The 18,208-nt window shown below is 64.3% G+C and overlaps 1 protein-coding gene across 3 annotated transcripts in view; it reads left to right on the top strand.

Annotated features, from left to right (window-relative positions):
• KIF19 (kinesin family member 19) overlaps positions 1-18,208 on the top strand; it is a 29,236-nt gene that overhangs the window by 8,111 nt on the left and 2,917 nt on the right. For all 3 annotated transcript variants that reach the window (XM_073311322.1, XM_073311325.1, XM_073311323.1), the window contains exons 3-18: positions 4,375-4,485; positions 5,439-5,526; positions 5,916-6,052; positions 8,047-8,172; positions 8,723-8,917; positions 10,866-11,012; positions 11,380-11,502; positions 12,097-12,253; positions 12,765-12,939; positions 13,225-13,408; positions 14,145-14,415; positions 14,783-14,904; positions 15,360-15,517; positions 16,310-16,415; positions 16,967-17,063; positions 17,681-18,087. In XM_073311322.1, the coding sequence (XP_073167423.1) occupies positions 4,375-4,485; positions 5,439-5,526; positions 5,916-6,052; positions 8,047-8,172; positions 8,723-8,917; positions 10,866-11,012; positions 11,380-11,502; positions 12,097-12,253; positions 12,765-12,939; positions 13,225-13,408; positions 14,145-14,415; positions 14,783-14,904; positions 15,360-15,517; positions 16,310-16,415; positions 16,967-17,063; positions 17,681-18,087 (2,604 nt within the window). The remainder of the gene's footprint in view (positions 1-4,374; positions 4,486-5,438; positions 5,527-5,915; positions 6,053-8,046; positions 8,173-8,722; positions 8,918-10,865; positions 11,013-11,379; positions 11,503-12,096; positions 12,254-12,764; positions 12,940-13,224; positions 13,409-14,144; positions 14,416-14,782; positions 14,905-15,359; positions 15,518-16,309; positions 16,416-16,966; positions 17,064-17,680; positions 18,088-18,208) is intronic.

Below are 18,208 nucleotides of genomic sequence, written 5' to 3'. Positions count from 1 at the left end.
GGTTACACGCACACACCAGCCTGCCAGCCCGGCACTCGGGAAAGGTCAAAATCTGCATTGAAATGGGAGACAGGGAGAAGACAGTTGGGGGGGGGGCAGCGCTGTGCTGGCTGTGTCCCGTCCCCCCCTTCGTATCCTCAGGGAAGGGGCTGGAAGAAGTGTCTATGGAAGGGCCGAGGACTGGTGGGGAGGGAGCAGCTATGGGCCAGGAGGTCTGGTGGATCCAGCCCTTCCCTCCCTAGTGTACCATGGCCAAGGGGGAGAGTCAGGGAGAGCACCCCCAGCCAGGGTGAACAGCCCCCCACCCTGACTCCCTGGTGGGGGCAGCAAGAGTGCCCCCTGCTGGTTGCTGCCAAAGTGTGGGGAGCCCCCGCTGGCCCCTGTGGGGCAGCACTCCCTGCTTGTCCCCCCTGTGGAGGGCACCTTGCTGGAGCTGCCCCACCCTCGGCGTGCGTGGCACAGAGCCGCTTTTGTGTGTCGCTGGCCCACAGAGGACTGCGATCAAAGGCGCGGATCGGCACTGGGGAGGACAGTTGGATTCTCTTGGCACCGCGCACAAAGCGCTCGTTAAGGGCCGGCCCTGGCCCCGGGAACAATGCACAACGGGAGAGCAGCCTCTCCCTGCAGCTCGTCCCTCCTGTGCCGCTGTCCCTCGGCTGGCCTGCAAAGCCACCTGGGCAGTACTGGCTCACCCAGGCCTGGCAGCCAGCCCAGGGCGAACGTCCTCACGGCAGCCCGTCCACCGCACGCTCTGCCCTGTCCCTCAGCCTCCTGCATTTCCCACCGCTGTCCCCGCAGGAGCCAGTCCGTGGGCGTCAGCCGGGGCAGCTCCGTCGGCCTGCTGGAGACCCCAGCTGGGAATCTGGCCCAAAGCGTTTTATCCTGGGTTGTACTGGTCACCCACGCCCCCAGCCCCAAGCACATGTACTATCTCCCCGCAGCTTGTGAGCTTGATGGGCCATCCCCCACATCTGAGGGGGAACGTACTCACAAGACCCCTGATCTTCTGCTGCCATCTCTTGGTTGCCTTGGCAATGGTCTTAGCATGAATACAGCAAGCCCTTTGTAAGAATGAGCCGGGGCTCGTTAGTGCCTGGGACTCCCCAAACGTGCTGTATGTAGGCGCTTACTTTAGGGTTGTTAACCTCTGGACCTTGCTGCAGCAGGATATCCTGGAAGCTGAGGGAGGCCCTAGTGGCTAGAGCACTGAAGTGGGTTCTAATCCCGTTTTGACCACCCGCCCGCTGGGTAACCTTGGGCACATCACTGCATCTCTTTGTGCGCCAGATTCCATCTGTAAAATGGCCTGAAATATCGGCCTCCTTTGTAAGGTGCCCTGAGATTAACTGATGACAAGCGTCAGAGAAGAGCTAGGGGTTGTGTTTTTCTGTGACTAGCCCTGGCATATGCCAGGACACTGGTGAGGATGCTAGTGACAGCTTGAGGGCACCATCAGATCAGCTGCTGGGGTTCCAGAGCTGTCCCCGTCCCCTGTGCAGCACTGCAGAGCTGGGTGTGTTTCATGGGGGCTTAGGGCTTCCTCTGAAATATCCTGCACCAACACTGGGGAGATCTGCCTGCTGCCTGGGATGGCTGGGGGTGGGATGCCAGGCTGGTGGTCCATTGGCCAGGCCCCTTCCCTGCTGTGCACAGGTGCCTCGCCTGGCCGGGTTGGTGGCTGCTGATCATATTACACTGAGCCCTGGCCAAGAGGCTCTGAGGACGGTTTTGTTCTCTCCTTGCTCTGAAACCCAACCTGAGCCTTGTTCCCACCAGTTCAAAGAGGAACCTGATGCCAGGCAGCAGCATGCGGGGCCAGGGGTCTGTTTGGGCCAAACACGGCAGCGCTGGGGGGTGCAGCTGCAATTCCAGTGGAACTAGGGTGACCAGATGTCCCGATTTTATAGGGACAGTCCTGATATTCAGGGCTTTTTCTTATATAGGCACCTATTACCCCCCACCCCCGTCCCAATTTTTCACATATGCTGTCTGGTTACCCTAAGTGGAACCGTCCCCTGAGCTGGACCTGGGGTGATAGCCACTGGGCTTGCAGGGCTTGCCTGGCCCTGGGCCTCCAGCATTTCCCAGCTGCCACTGTGGTGGTGCATGCAAATGGTGTGGATTCCTAGAGCCATCCTACTCCAGGGATCCCTGGATCCCCCCATCCCCCTGCATTTCCTCCTTATTTCAGTGCTCTGGCTGGTCTGCCTCGCTGGGCTCCCCACAATGGACCAGGCACAGCCGGGCTCCTGAGGCCACCCCCTCCAGAGCCAGCCTCTGCCTTCCCAGCCTGGCTGAAGAACAGCTTATCTTGTCCCGTGGGGCCTCAACAAACGGCCAGGTGCCTTGTGAATGGGGAGGGATGTCCCAGCAGCAAGTATGGGCCTGTCCTCTCCGCCGCAGCGCTGGGCCGCGCCCAGGAGCAGGAGCCGGGGCCAGCAGTGCTCACAGAGGACAAAGGAAGATAAATGTTTCCCTGGCGGGGGCCTGGGGCTCAGTGGGTGAAGAACACTGGGTAACGCACAGAGCCTGCAGCCCCTGGCACTTGCTTCAGGGAGCAGCTGCCCTGGTCTCTCTGGATTCTCGTGCTGGATCAGGGATCCCAGCTCTGCCCCCTCTCACCCCCCACCCCCTCACCCCTCTGGCTCACACACCTTGCTGGTGCCGCTCAGTCCTGACCTTGCACCCTCCAGTCCCAGCTCTGTTTTGGGACCCGCAGCCCCCCGTAATCCCCACCCTTGTTCTCCTCTGCATGCTGCCATCTGGAAAGCGGAGCTGCTGCTCCGGGGCCCTGACTCAGTTCCACCATCCAGCTGTAGCTGACACCTGAGACCCAGCTAGTCTTTAAATAACGGTCACTCTGGCAAACCTAATCTCCTGAGCTCCCCTGAGAGAGCAGCTGTGACATTAGCCTGTGGGCCCAGTTCCCGAGGGACCCCAGCTTTCAAAAGGGCCATTCGGGAGCAGGGAGGTCACTGGCTAGCATTCCCTGGGGCATGCGGAGACCGTCTCCTTCTGGATCTACCTTCTCCATTTGTCTCTGCCCGGAGGAGAGGCCAAAGCAGAGGTCGGTCCCTGCTAGACAATCTGTGCCCAGTACAAGCCGGCAGAGATCTCCCTGCCCCATCTCGCTGCTCATTGCTCCTTGGAGTGCAGCTGAGCTCCAGTTTAGCACGGTCTAATTGCCAGCCAAGCCCCCAGGGGCCAGCCTGTCTCACATCTCGGAATCAGGTCAGTTATTAAAAGGCTACAAACCCTGAGCCCCCAGAGGAGGATAGCAGCAAACAAGGAGACTGAGAGAGGGAAGGGCAGGAGCCATGCCAGGGCCGGGGGCAAGATAGAGCCAGGAGCTGTACCAGCATGGGGGGCACGATGGAGCTGGGAGTTGTGCTAGGTTGGGGGTGGGGGGGTGATGGAGCAGTGAACCATGCCAGGGCAGAGGGCGTGATGGAGCCGGCTGTCACGTGGCGCTCCCCTGATGTCAGCAGTGACGCTGGTGGGAGAATGTTCAGCAGAACAGATCCCTCTCAGAAAACACCTTTTTGACTAAAACCAATTTTATTTATTTATTATTTTTGCAAACTTGTGTCTGTTTTGACAAAAAATACATTTTGGAAAATGGTGGGGAGAAGCTGTGACCAAAGCAGCCCGTCCTGCTTTGCCAGGGCTGGAACCAGAGGTTCCATGGTTTGTTTTCAAAAGGCCGTTTCATTTAGAAAGTGGCTGTGTTTTATATATAAACCGAATTTCACATTGAAACATGGCCAATATGGAAACAAACCGTTCGGACTGACCCCAAATTGGGACAGTGCCACTTCCCAGGCCACACAGCTGCCAGCTGGCACCGAGTGTCTGTACCCCCAGCGCCCTTCGATTGGGTTTTGGAGCTGCCCAGCTGGCCCCTCCTGGCTCCGTCCCCCGGCGTGCGGCCTCGGGGTGTCTCAGCCTGTTGGGGAGCCTCTTGAGTCAGGGACTCTCCAGGAGGTGCAATCCCGGCGCCACAGGGAGCTGCTTACCCCGCAGAGAGCGGAATGGCCCTCTGCCCCAGCCGGTCTCCCTGGGAGATGGTCGGTCTCTACACAGCCTGGTCAGTGGGGCAGGCTGGGGGGGGCTGTCCTCAGAGACCCAATGGAGGTTCATTTCACTGCCATCCTGTTGTAGAAGGTGTATGGCAGCCCAGCGCATGCCGCAGCCCAGGTGCCTGCTACGCCATCCCTCGTCCCCCCCGATTGCTGCGCTGGGACACGCGGCTTCCCAAGGAGAGTGGGGGCTCGCAGCGTGTGGGGCAGGCGGGCCTGATCCTAGGGCTGCCCGGGAAAGGAGGCTGGCACGTGGCCATGCCCTGCTGACTCCTGGCACCCGGTGTCCCGGCAGGTAGTGGTGCTCATGGACCCCATGGAGGACCCCGAGGACATCCTGCGAGCCAACCGCTCCCGCGAGAAATCCTATGTCTTCGACGTGGCCTTTGACTTCACGGCAACTCAGGTGAGGAGCTGGGCCCCTGGAATCCTGCCGGGCTCGAAGCCCTTCATATGGGCCACCCAGCCCTGAGCCTGGAGGATTGGGGGGTCCTCGGCGGGGGACCTTGCTATCCCAGCATCCTCAGCCCCCACCCTGCCCCCTCCCCATCTGCGCGACACAGTGGCTATGGCAGCAGGTGCTCAATGGTGGCCGGGCAGCGGGGCTGGGCCAGGCCGGGGGCTGGGCCAAGCTGGGCCCTGGGTCTGGTTTCAGCAGTTCCATTTCATGCTAATGTCCACAATACGCTGACACTGGGGAGGCTGCCCCCATCAAATGCCCCCCGCTTCCTTGTAACAACCAAGGCAAGCGGGGGAAGGGAGAGCGTGGGGGGGTACTGTGCATCCCCTCTCCTCCAGTGCCCAGAGACCTGCCCTTCAGCAGGTTTCTGAGCCCCTCATTGGCCCCAGGTGGCGGGGAAGGGAATTGGAACTCATCTAGTGGATGGAATCAGAGCTGCCCAGCTGTGTGTCAGCAGCCCTATACTGCTCCCTGTTGGTGGCGATTCTCCTGCACCTTGGGTGGCAGGAGCCAGGGCATGGAGCACAGGAGTGTCTGAGCTCTGTCCCTGCGCGCTGGGTGAGCACAGGTCTGTCCCAGCACACCAGGGCGTGTGCCTCATCGTGGGGCATGCCGGGAGGGTTAGGGTGGTGGCTGCATGCAGGTGGGTGAGTGGAGCAGAGGAAAGGCCCGTAACGGTGGCTGGACAGCTGCGGAGGGGTCTGGGACCCGGGGGGAAGCTGGATGGTACATGCGCACCCCACATTTTCAGTTGAGGGGAGTTTGGTCCAAAGGTAATTGCCTCGGTGTTGTGGAGGGGGGAGATGACAGGACACGGGGGTGGGGGGAGAATCCTGACATGTCTGTCTGCATCGCCTCCCCACCGAGGCCTGTCACCCTCCCGTGCTCTCCGGCTGCAGGAGATGGTCTATCGCGCCACCACCAAGGGCCTGATCGAAGGTGTCATCTCTGGGTACAACGCAACCGTCTTCGCCTACGGCCCCACCGGTAAGGGCCGCCCCACGCTGGGAACGCTTGCCCGCAGGGGCCAAGGCAGGGAGCCACACGGGGCAGGGAGCCACCCGCGCCTCTGGCCAAGAAGGCAACGTTTCGGCCTCGCCACGGGGGTAGCGGGAGGGCAGGGTCTGGGAGGCACCCAGGGCCTGCGGGCCCCCAGCTCTGGCACTAAGGAGTCGGCTCAGAGCCACAAAGGGGAGGGTGCAGCATGAAGCAGATGTCCACGGGGGATGCCTGCGAGCCGCTGGTGGCCGGGTCCCCGTCCCCACCCCGCCCCGCACAGACCCACAGGGGATGCCCCGTCCCCTCCCCGCCCAGCACAGACCCATGGGGTCCCCTGTCCGGCAGAGAGCCCTGACTGCCTTCCTGCTGCCCCCCAGGCTGCGGGAAGACGTACACCATGCTGGGCACAGACCATGAGCCCGGCATCTACGCACGCACCCTCCATGACCTCTTCAGAGCCATTGAGGAGACCAGCGATGACATGGAGTATGAGGTGTCGATGTCCTACCTCGAGGTAAGGCCCAAGTGTGTAAGGACAGGCAGGTTGTGTGTCTGGTGTGTGTGTGTGTACAGGCGAGTTGTGTATGTATGGTGTCTGTATAGTGTGTGTGTATGGACGGGCGGGTTCTGTGTTTGGTGCTCATGCAGGGTGTGTCTGTGTAGTGTGTGTGTGTATGGATAGGCGGGTTGTGTGTGTGTGGTGCTCATACCGGGTGTATCTGGTATGTGTGTGTGTGTGTGTGTGTGTGTGTGGACAGGTGGGTTGTGTGTGTGTACGGTGCCTGTGGTGCTGATACAGGGGGTGTGTGTGTGTGTGTGTGTGTGTGTGTGGACAGGTGGGTTGTGTGTGTGTATGGTGCCTGTGGTGCTGATACAGGGTGTGTTTGTGTGTGTGTGGACAGGTGGGTTGTGTGTGTGTGTGGTGCTCATACAGTGTGTGTTGTATAGTGTGTGTGTGTGTGTGGACAGGTGGGTTGTGTGTGTGTGTGGTGCTCATACAGTGTGTGTTGTATAGTGTGTGTGTGTGTGGATAGGTGGGTTGTGTGTGTGTGGTGCTGATACAGGGTGTGTTGTATAGTGTGTGTGTGTGTGGACAGGTGGGTTGCGTGTGTGTGGTGCTCATACAGTGTGTGTTGTATAGTGTGTGTGTGTGTGTGGATAGGTGGGTTGTGTGTGTGTGGTGCTCATACAGTGTGTGTTGTATAGTGTGTGTGTGTGTGGATAGGTGGGTTGTGTGTGTACGGTGTCTGTGGTGCTGATACAGGGTGTGTTGTATAGTGTGTGTGTGTGTGGACAGGTGGGTTGTGCGTGTGTGTGGTGCTCATACAGTGTGTGTTGTATCGTGTGTGTGCGCACACGTGTGTACAGACAGGCAGGTGGGGTGTGTAACGTGCATTCGTGTGTATGGTCTGGGAGGTGCCAGGGACTGGGGGGACTTGGCTTCCCCTTTCCCCAGCTCACGTGGAGCCCCCGGGGTCGCTCCATCTTCTCTGCCCGTCTCAGTCGCCGGCTTTGTGGTCCAGCGAGCACCCGCTCTGTGCCCCGCGGGCAGATAATCGCCGTGGTAACGCACGGGGACTCGCTGCCAGCTCGCTGCCTGCATGGGCTACCACAGTATTGACACAGGCAGCCAGGCTGCCCGGGAGGAACCACCCACAAAGACTCCCTGGGAGCCAGGCAACGGGGCCGGGGTGGCCGAGAGGATAAATATCCGGGAGTGGGGCCTGGGCAGGGACCAGGGGCGCGCCCAGCTCCCTCGTGCAGCTGGGCCCCAGCCCAATCCTGCCGCGGGCCTGGTCCAGAGGGTCAGGGCTGAGGGCAGCGTGCCAGCTCCTGGAACCTCATGGCAGGGCTGCTAAGGGGCAGCGCTATGGGGCAGGGTGGGGAGCAGATGCTGGGCCTGAGGGAGCTCACAGGTGCCAAGGAGCAAAGGACCCTCATGTTCCTTCTCTGAGCTGTTCAGCCCCAGTGGCGTGGGGGGCTGGGAGCCTGATCCGGGGCTGGGGCCCTGGGGTCTCTAAACCATCAGCACTCGCCGGCCGCTGTCAGGGCCCAGGCAAGACTCTGCCCAGAGTCAGGGCAGGAGCCCGACAGCTGCCAACGCCCAGTGGAGGGGATTGGCCCTTCCCTGAATATCGGCTGCATTTCCCTGCTGCCGCCTGGCACTCTGCCTGGCCCCCCGAAGGTGGGGGTGCCCTTGGCTTGGGGGAAGGTGGGGCCCCTCCTTGGCATTTTCCACGCTGGCCCCCATTGTGGGCACTGGCATGGCAGGGCTTGATCCCAAGAGCCAAGCACCCAGGGCTGATGGGGAGCGAAGCCAGGCTGACTGTGGAGGGTGCATTGGGCTCTCTGGTGTGGGCAGGGTGTGGCCAGCCCAGATGGGTGGGGTGGGGCAAAATGTCATGCCAGACTCCTGCAGCTCACCCCTGCCGTGGCCAAAGACATAGAGGGGGGTTCTTTGGCTGCCGCTCTCCCTCCCCCGTGCCAACCCCCTCCCGCTGCGACTAGATCTACAACGAGATGATCCGGGACCTGCTCAACCCGTCGCTGGGCTTCCTGGAGCTGCGGGAGGACGCCAAGGGAGTGATCCAGGTGGCGGGGATCACGGAAGTCTCCACTATCAACGCCAAGGAGGTGAGCGTGAGGCACAGACCCCGGCACGACTTTCAATCCTGCAGCTCCCCTTGTCTCCAGCCCCCCCTACACACGGCCTCTCCTGGCCTCGAGCGTAGGAGCCTAGAGACTCGCCCCCTGCCTGGGCGCCAGGCCAGCGGAGCTGGGTCTGGAGTAGCCGTGGTCAGGCTGTTGGCCATGAGTGCCCTGCCCGGCAGTCCCCTCCTCCGAGTCCTGTCAGCGCGCTGTCCCGGCGCGGCCCCAGAGCCCTCCCCTCACCTGGCACGGTGCTGAAGTGACATCCTGCGAAGGGGGGCCACGAAACCCAGGGACACTATTAGGGCACTGGTGGGGTGCGCACTGACCCGGCGCGGCAGGCTGGGGGGTGGAGGGGAACGAACGTCCAGGGACACAGGCTGTATGTGCTGCAGGGGTGCCCAGCGGAGATGCGAGGCTGCCACGTGCAGCGGGGTGCTGGAGGGACTGGGTGGCAGAGCGACTGGCTGTGTCCCACTCTGCCCCCCTCTCAACCTGCCCACCATCGCCCTCTTGCCCCCTTGCCGCCCCGCAGGTCATGCAGCTGCTGCTGAAGGGGAACAAGCAGAGGATGCAGGAGCCCACGGCCGCCAACCAGACGTCGTCGCGGTCCCACGCTGTGCTGCAGGTCACCGTCCGCCAGAAGCCCCGCATCAGGAACATCATGCAGGAGGTGCGGGTGGGGCGGCTCTTCATGATCGACCTGGCTGGCTCCGAGAGGGCATCTCAGGTACGGGGAGGGGGTTCCAGGGGGGCAGCCCAGCGGTGCCAGCAGCCGGTTGGTGCACAGGGGAGAACACTTCCACGCTCTGTGGGGTAGAGGGGCAACAAGAGGGTGAATGTACAGCGATGTGGGCACATGCCGGGGGCAGGCTCTCGAGTGGGGTGGAAAGGATCAGTCTGGGTGCTGCAGCAGGTTTTGTCCTGGGGACGTGGCAGTAGCATGATGCATTGAGGGGATGTGGCCTCGTGGTCTGGGCATGGGGCTGGGAGCCAGGACGGTGCGGTCCTAACCCCAGCGCCACTGCAGCCTGGCTGTGGGGCCGCGGTCGAGCCACGTTCCCTTGCTGCGACTGTGAGACAGGGCCGACGACCCTGCTCTGGGAGCTGGGGCTTTGCACTGAGGCCAGGAGACAGGCTCCGACATGATCAGTCGCAGAAGGCAGGGTTCAGGGGCTCCACTCAAGGGATGGCTCCCCCCAAATTGCCAGGGCCCCCCAAGTCTGTGGGGTGGGGCTGGCCCCTCCATGTCCTGAATGGAGAGAGAGGGAACTTGCGAAAGGCAGGACAAAGAACCCACCCCAGTGCCCAGGAAGCTGGGCAGGCCAAATGCATCCACCTTGGTCTAGGTCGGACATCCCCTGTGTGGTGTGCTGTGCTGCGGGTACACGGGCGAGCCAGGGCTGGACTAGCAGGGGGCAGTGGGTCGGAACTGAGGGGCACCAGCACAGGTGGGTGATGGACCAGGGGTAGGTCAGGCCGATGGCCATGATAACACACACGCTGCCTCCCACCCGGTGTGCCAGCAATGGATACCTTCGGCCCCTAGAGACCGTGGTGATTGGCGCTTCCAGGGGGCCGTGGGTCAGACTGTACGTTTGATGGGCACCAGCAGAGCTGTGCGTGGGGTGCCCAGGGCTGGAGTCACCAGCTTTGGGGCTGGATCAGTCCTGAGGGTAGGTCCCTCATGTGCCATGGTCCCACGCGACTATGTGTGCCGGGTTCGGCTGCAGTCTGTGCTCCCTGGGGCTGCGTGGGGGACTGGAGCCCTTGCTCCCGGATCCGCTCTGCCCACGCAGTCCTGGTGCCAGGCAGAACAATGGACTTCACCAGCTGGTGCTGCTCCGGTTTAGTCAAGCTCACAGCGCCCCCTAGTGCCGCAGGCTTGGGGTTGGCCCTCTTCTAGACCAATCCCCGTTTCCACGCTCCATTTACTGGGCACAGCACGTGTTTCAGGGGAGGCTCTGGCAGTTTCCAGTAGGGGGGCAGGTCAGATGACCTCGGCTTTCCCTTTCCCAGCCTGGACTCCTGGCTGGTTCATGCAGTAGCTTCGCCTGCGGCTTGTGGAAAGGTGGCACCTGCGGGGGAAGTGCGAGTGCTGGGTTAGGAGATGTCACGGAAGTGCTGCCCGCAAGCCGTGGGGTCTGCTGGAGGTCCCCGTGCGTATAGGCTATTGTTGTCGGGTCATTTGTGGGCACTGGGCTGTGCATACTGATTTGTTATCTAGGGTTGCATGTGTGTTTGTTATTGTAGGGTTGCTTGTTGGTGCTCAGAGCTGGGCTGTTGCCTTTGATTTTCTCTCCTTTAAAAAGAAAAAAGACCATTTAAGTGGGGGGGGGGGATGTTTCCAAGCAGCCAAACATCCCCTAGTCACGAGCGCTTTGCCAGTGGAGGAGTGGGACCCTTGGCCACGCCATGCTGCGCCATGCCCTGCAGGGGGTGCTGGCGAGGGCCCCAGTGGGAGCTGTTGTGTGGGTACCAAACCCGCGCCTTCCCCGATGCCTGCGCAGCCCATCGCTCTGCCGGGCGTTGTCATGTCCAAGCCGACTCTTCCGTGTGCTGCTAGGCGCCTGCAAGCCGGGGGTGTGCTTGGGAGTGGCCATGCACAAAGCCCCGCGTGCCCCTCCTCCAGGGCTGGCCCCGAATCTCTGCCTCACACCCTTGCCCTGCCCCCACAGACCCAGAACCGTGGGCAGAGGATGAAGGAGGGAGCCCACATCAACCGCTCGCTGCTGGCCCTGGGGAACTGCATCAATGCCCTGAGCGACAAGGGGGCCCCCAAGTACGTCAACTACCGCGACAGCAAGCTCACCCGCCTCCTGAAGGTACAGCGGGACGAGCGCCCGCCGGACCCTGGGCCAGGGCGGGGCGATCAGCAGCACCTTGCAGCAGGCAGTTGGGGTGCAGGCCCGGGGAGGGGACCCAGGGCTGGAGCACCCCAGCGTGAGTGACACGGCTCCAGCTCTGCACAGCTCGGTCAGAGCGTCAGCCCGGGTGCCGTGTGTGCCAGGAGGTCGGGACCACCGCGGCGTGGCCAAGGGGCCAGAATAGGCCCCTAGGGCCAGGCTGGGGGTGGGCAGACGGGCCTGGGCCCAGCTCGTTCCGATTCCAGTGCCTGGGGCAGAGGCCTGGGGATAGGGCTGCAGCCTCCGGCCCTGGCAGACACCCAGCCCCACGATCCTCTGTCGCCAGGACTCCCTCGGGGGCAACAGCCGCACAGTCATGATCGCCCACATCAGCCCTGCCAGCAGCGCCTTCGAGGAGTCCCGCAGCACCCTCACCTACGCCGACCGCGCCAAGAGCATCAAAACCACGGTACTGCTGGCACCCGGCCTGGGGCACCCAGCACCCTGCCCTCCCTTCCCCCACCCGGCACCCCACCCTCTGTCCTCTCACCGGGCGCCCCACCCTCTGTCCTCTCACCGGGCGCCCCGCCCTCCCTTCCCCCACCCGGCGCCCCGCCCTCTGTCCTCTCACCCGGCGCCCCGCCCTCCCTTCCCCCACCCGGCGCCCCACCCTCTGTCCTCTCACCCGGCGCCCCACCCTCCCTTCCCCCACCCGGCGCCCCACCCTCTGTCCTCTCACCGGGCGCCCCACCCTCTGTCCTCTCACCGGGCGCCCCGCCCTCCCTTCCCCCACCCGGCGCCCCGCCCTCTGTCCTCTCACCGGGCGCCCCGCCCTCCCTTCCCCCACCCGGCGCCCCATGCTCTGTCCTCTCACCGGGCGCCCCGCCCTCCCTTCCCCACCAGGGGCACCTGGCATCCTGATCCTCCCCCTTGCCTGGGCACCCAGCACCCCGCCCTCCTGCCTTCTAGGAGAGACCCGCCCCCCTTCCCCGGGAGCAGCCGGGGTGCGGAGCTGGCGGGAGTCACCTCCCCAGCGCGCTGACCCTTCGGCCCGTCTCCGCAGGTGAGGCGGAACCTGCTCAATGTCTCGTACCACGTTGCCCAGTACACCCGCATCATCTCGGACCTGCGCAGCGAGATCCGGCGTCTCAAGTGCAAGATAGACGCGCAGGGGCCGCGCCCGGCCCGGGGCGAGCGGGGTGACATCCGCCACATCCAAGGTAACGCCGGCGGGGCCGGCCCTCCCCGCTGCCAGGCCCGATCACACTGCCCCACACCGAGCTGGTACCACTCCCTGCTCCCGCCGGAGCCAGGTGCTGCTCCCGGCCGCGCCTTCTCCTCAGCAGAAGGCAGCCGGGCGGCCGTGCCCCCACCCCGGAGGAGGGCAGCCGGGCGGCCGTGCCCCCACCCCGGAGGAGAGCAGCCGGGCGGCCGTGCCCCCACCCCGGAGGAGGGCAGCCGGGCGGCCGTGCCCCCACCCCACTGGAGGGCAGCCAGGCGGCCGTGCCCCCACCCCACTGGAGGGCAGCCAGGCGGCCGTGCCCCCACCCCACTGGAGGGCAGCCGGGCGGCCGTGCCCCCACCCCGGAGGAGGGCGGTTCTGATGACCCAGGAGGGATCCCTGCATGCCCCCATGCGCGCGATGCCCTGGGGACGGCGGCTGCTCTGTGCGTGCCCTATCCGGCAGGAGGCGCCCCCGCAGTGACCAAACCCACCCCTCGTGTGTTACAGCCGAGGTGCAGCTCCTCAGCTCCCTCTGCGACCGGCAGGAGATGGACCAGCTGCGGGAACAGCTGATCGGTGCCTTCCAGGAGCAGATGGACCTGCGGCGCCAGCTGATGGAGCTGGAGAACAGCTACATGGAGATTCAGATCGAGAGCACCCGGCACCTGCTGACCATTGCAGAGTAAGCACAGCCCTGCCCAGCCCCCACAGAGAGCCGGGGTGTCACTGGGGCTCCAGGAAACCTCCTCCCTCCCTGTATAACTGGCCTGCCGGGCTGGGCGTCTTGAGATCTCCCTGGCTCAGCAGCCGGCGGGAGCTGGTCAGTATAGCCAGGTAATGCCCAGCCAGGTTTACTGCCCTGTCAGTGGGCGAGGAGCGCCACATGTCAGCAGTTGGGCATAGCCAAGGCCCGGGAGGTTGCAATCTGCCAGGGGCTGACGCTCGCGCTCTCCCCTGGCGACTCCAGCTGGGACCAGGAGAAGAGGCACCGGGCGCAGAAGTGCAGGGAGGAGCTGAGGAAGGAAGAGAGCGAGAGGGATTCGGACACCGGGGACGAGCAGCCGGACGCCCCGGAGCCACAGGAAGTGAGCTCGGCCAGAGAGAACATCGCCGCCCTCATGGGGGAGCAGAAGAAGCTGCGCAAGCAAAAGGTTCCTGGGATGGGTGGGGGGAGGGAGAGCTCGGGGGGAGGTGCTGTGGGACTGGGCTTTGGGGCCTGATGGGGAGAAATTAGCTTGGTGGGTCTCAGCCCAAGGCTGGGTGCCCCCACACAACAGCCCACCCCTGCCCCGCTGCTGGATTGGCATCAGCTGTTGTGACTGCCAGGTTCTGGTCAGAATTGGTCCGGGCTGGGATAGCAGGGGGGCTGCAGGTTCAGACTGAGGGGCACCAGCAGAGCTGGAGGGCAGGGAGCCCAGGGCTGGGGTAGCAGGGGCAGTGGGTTGGGATTGAGGGACACTGGCAGAGCTGGAGGGCGGGGTGCCCAGGGCTGGGGTAGCAGGGGCAGTGGGTTGGGATTGAGGGACACTGGCAGAGCTGGAGGGCGGGGTGCCCAGGGCTGGGGTAGCAGGGGCAGTGGGTTGGGATTGAGGGACACTGGCAGAGCTGGAGGGCGGGGAGCCCAGGGCTGGGGTAGCAGGGGCAGTGGGTTGGGATTGAGGGACACTGGCAGAGCTGGAGGGTGGGGTGCCCAGGGCTGGGATAGCCGGGGCTGTGGGTCGGGACTGAGGGGCACCAGCAGAGCTGTCGCAGGGGGGGCGCCCAGGGCTGGGAAAGCCGGGGTCCATCTGGCCAGGGGTCCAGTCCATTCCACAGTGACCCCTGGGGACAGGCTGGCCATGTGGGCAGGCCCGTGACACGGGGCCCTGGGCTGCTCTGCACCCGCAGGCGGAGCTGGAGAAGCAGTTCAAGGAGATCCGCCAGCGGGGGCGGCGGCTGGAGGAGGTCCTGCCTCGGCGCATCAGCTCGGAGGAGCAGCGCGAGGTGCTGAGCCTGCTCTGCAAGGTGCACGAGCTGGAGCTGGAGAACACGGAGATGCAGTCCAGCGCCCTGCTGAAGGACGGCGTCATCCGCCACAAGAACTACGTGGTCCGGCGCTTCGAGCAGCACCGCAGCCTCTGCGGCCGCATCATCCAGCAGCAGAGGCAGATCATCCACGGTGCGGGAGTGTGCCCCCCTCCGGGGCTGGGGGATCCTGGGGGGGCTCTGCGGGGCCCTGGCGCCCCCGCTGCAGCCGGCGCCGTGGGGTTGCATGACAACGCGATGATGTCGTGACGGGGCGAGGCTGGGTTGCCTTGCAGCGGGGCTATGTCATGGTGATGCCACGTCACGGCGTGATCATGTCAACTCAAGCTCCCCCATCTCCTCCTGACCTGGCCCAAACCCTTTCTCCCGGCCCCAGGCTCACCTCTGGCCCAGGGACCTGTGTGTCAGGATTAATGCAGGGCTGGGTGCCCCTGGGTAGGTCTGGGGGTGCTCCCCTAAGTCTGTGACCCCCCACTTCCATCTACTCCTCTCCCTGGCAGAATATCACCTCTCAGTCCCACACCACCTGGAGGAGCTGTATGAGATCTACCTGCGCGAGCTGGAGGAGGGCAGCCTGGACCGGGTTGCCAGCCTGGACCGCGTGGCCGCCAAAGCCCTGAAGGTACCTGTGGGGGGCACTGGTCCTTCCCTCTCGGCTCACACGCCATGGGGTCAGGATATCACTCAGCTCTTTGGAAACAGAGCAGGTCCCTGGGTGCTCTCTGGGCCCTCATATACCCTGGCACAAGAGGGGGTGACCAGCTCCAAACCAGGCAAAGTGAGTGCGGCTTCCAGCCCCCAGATGTGGTCACTGGGGGGTCAGCATCACACACAGTGGGGAGCTGGGGGGGCCTGAGTGTTGGTGGGAGGGGGCAATCAGAGAGCAAGGTAATTTTCCAGGGGAGGGAGTTGGGGGCTCAGCATGGAGGGGTTTCCTCTAGCCCCAAAGGGCCAATCCACCCGTGAGTGAAGGGCAGAGAAGCTGCAGCCGGCAGGCTGTGTCCTGCAGCACCCCCAGAGGACCCATAAACCGCAAGGCAGCTGGGCTGGGCGTAACAGCAGCTGATTCCCCCGCAGGATACGTCTCTACCCAAGATCCCCCACCTCCCGGCTGCTGAGAGCGCCCTGGACTCCGACCAGGAGAGCGTGAGGACGCTGGGCTCAGAGCACCAGCCACTGCTGCGGCGTGACTCCCGCAGGCAGGCCCTGCCGCCCCTCGTGCTGGATGCAGAGAGGTAGGGCCCCGCCTGGGGGCAGGAGTGTCCCGCACATGTGGGTGTCTGTGTTCAGGACCCAGCCCTGGGGCTCTGGCTGCCCGCAGATCCTGGGGGAGGCATGAGTGACGAGAGGCTGGATGCAGCAGGTGGGCTGAGAGGAGGCTGCCAGGACCAAAGAGGAAGAGCCGGCGGGGGGGGGGGGGGCGCATTCAGAGCAAAGGGAACCTCCTTGTTGCCCCCTCAGCCACAGCCGTTCCCTGATGTGTGGGCGTGGGAGGAGAAATGGACACGATATCAGCAATGGTTTTGTTCATTTACAAAAGTCCTGTTCCCCTGACTGCAGTAGAAACGAACAGCAGCTGTCAGCTTCCTAGCTCAGAAACCCCCACGGCCGCCCCTCCTGCCACTCTCTGCCCAAGCAGCTCCGTCTCCGCTTCCCACCCGTGTCACGCCACTGCTTGTCCTGGCTTCCTGCTGCCACGCCCGGGCTGCAGCCCCTGGCCTAGTCCCCGCGTTTGCAGCTAGGAAAACGTCTGCCATGCGTCTCGGCTCTGACCTGCCAGCTCCAGTTTCCTGCTGCCCCACCTAGAGAGACGGGCTCGACTGCTCCTCCTTGAGCCTGCAGTAGGGCAGCCGGCAGAGCCATTGGCTTTCCTGAGGTCTGGGCTTGGCTTTGGATCCAAGACTCCACCAACAGGAGCCGTTGGCCGCTTTCAGCACAACATCCCGCGCGCGTGAATTCAGCGCTCTCCCTCGCTCTGTGCCGTGTCTCTGCTCTGGGTGTGACGGGCGTCTGTCCCTCTCCGGCAGCGACCCGGCCCAGGTGTTCAGGACCAGCCCTCGGGTGCGGCAGATCAAGAGTTCGGCTGTGCTGACCCCGCCCCCCATCCACGTGAACGGCATGGTGACCCAAGAGGTGTGTGGGGCAGCGTGGGAAAGGCCCCGGTGTGGGGGAGCCAGGGGCCCAGGGCACGGACGCGCCTATGTGAAAGGCAGCGTTGACTAGTAGCTGGAGCGCTGCACAGAGCCAGGAGTCCTGGGGCTACTCCTGGCTCCGCCACTGGCCTGCTGGGTGACCTTGGGCAAGTCACTGTGCCTCAGTTTCTGCCTTGTCAGCCTGGGCTCTTCAGCCCAGGAGCTCTTTAGGGCAGGAGCTGTTCTTCACTGTCTGTGCAGCACCCCCGTGGCTCTGGGCTCGATGGCGGTTACTGAGTGTGCGGGATTCATAACCGAAAAATCCAGTGGAAACTCTGGGCCAGATTCCGCTCATGCTGCCTGGCGTCGGTCTGGGGTTGCTCTGGGTTTACTCTGGGCAGGGCTGGGCTCTGGGCTTTTTACCGCCTTTCTGCCCTGCCCTGCCCTGGCCGGTCCTATCCCAGCCCGACTGGGCAGGCAGCGAGTGCAGAGCAACGCAGGTATTTCTGCCAGGCAGCGGCCAGACGCGCTCACCTCCCATCTCTCCCCCAGTACCTGCACCGGGGGAGCCTGGCCAGCCTGGAGAGCCCCCCCAACTCCTCCCCGGACAGCAGCGAGAACTGCTCGGACGTCGCTCTGACGCGCAGAGGTGAGGAGCTCTCGGCACGGGGTGGGGCCGGGTTGTGCCGTCACCTCCTCCTCTGGGGAAGGGAAGGCACAAACAGTGCCAGGATGGCGGCAAACGGCTCCTGCCAGCCACACTGGGGCCTCTTAGAGCCCCCAGACTGTGGGGAGAAAGGGGGCTGGGCAGGGAGGCTCAGGCCCCCAGCGTGGTACGGACTACGACGCGTAGCGTTGTCTGCCCACGCACGCCAGCTGCAGTGTCTTGCCCAGGCTTTAGCAATGGGCCATCTCCTCTCCCCTCCCACCCCTGCCCGCCTGACCACAGCCACGGAGCCACCGCAGGGTACAGGGTAGCCAGTGCTCGCCCTCCAAAATGCTGCAGCAGAGCCCTTGGGGGACGGATCTCTTTCCTGACGTGGGCTGTCTGCCCTCCTGGTGTTAGGGGCACCTCGGGCACCGTGAAGATGAGGCTGAGGGCACAATGCTTCCAGTTTGCAGATCCAGATGGGGGAGAGGCTGGGGGTGGGTCAGGGAGGGCCCCAACCCCCCCCCAGATCTGGACCATGCGACTGGTGCGGCCCCCCCGCCCTTACCCAGCCAGGTCCCCCCTCGCTCTCTCACGCCGGTGCCCGCTCTTTGCAGAGCGCAGGGAGATCCTGAGCAGCACCAAGAACATCGCGGTGAAGGCTGCCCGGCGCCGCTCCAGGGTGCTGGAGTCTGACCGGCTGCAGCTGCTGGAGCCCATGAAGGAGCGGAGCAGCCTGTCGCTGCACTCCCTGAGCGAGAGCGAAGACCCCCTCTCCCCAGAGACCCTCGCCTCCCGGGGCCCGCCGTGCCCCAGCCTGCAGCATGCCGCCAGCGAGGACAACCTGTCCAGCAGCACCGGGGAGACGGCCTCGCGGGCCGAGGGCCCCTGCCCCAGCCACTCCCCCGGGCCCTGGCTCCGGGGGCACAAGGAGGCTGGCAAGAAGCTGGAGAAGAGGGAGGAGTCGCTGGACGGCAGAAGGCGGAAACGACGGTCCAGGTCCTTCGAGGTCACCGGCCACGGGGTACGTGCCATCCCCACGCCAGCCGATCCCCTAGGAGCTGCTCCCGGAGAGTCCCTTTGGGGCCAGCCCCCCAGCACCTGCGCTAGCCCTGGACTCCCCAAGGGAGGGGCTGGGGCAGTGC

Source organism: Lepidochelys kempii, chromosome 14 (assembly GCF_965140265.1).
Source record: "Lepidochelys kempii isolate rLepKem1 chromosome 14, rLepKem1.hap2, whole genome shotgun sequence".
NCBI lineage: Eukaryota > Metazoa > Chordata > Testudines > Cheloniidae > Lepidochelys > Lepidochelys kempii.
Note: the sequence above shows the minus strand (reverse complement) of the source record. Positions and strands in the feature narration are given on the sequence as shown.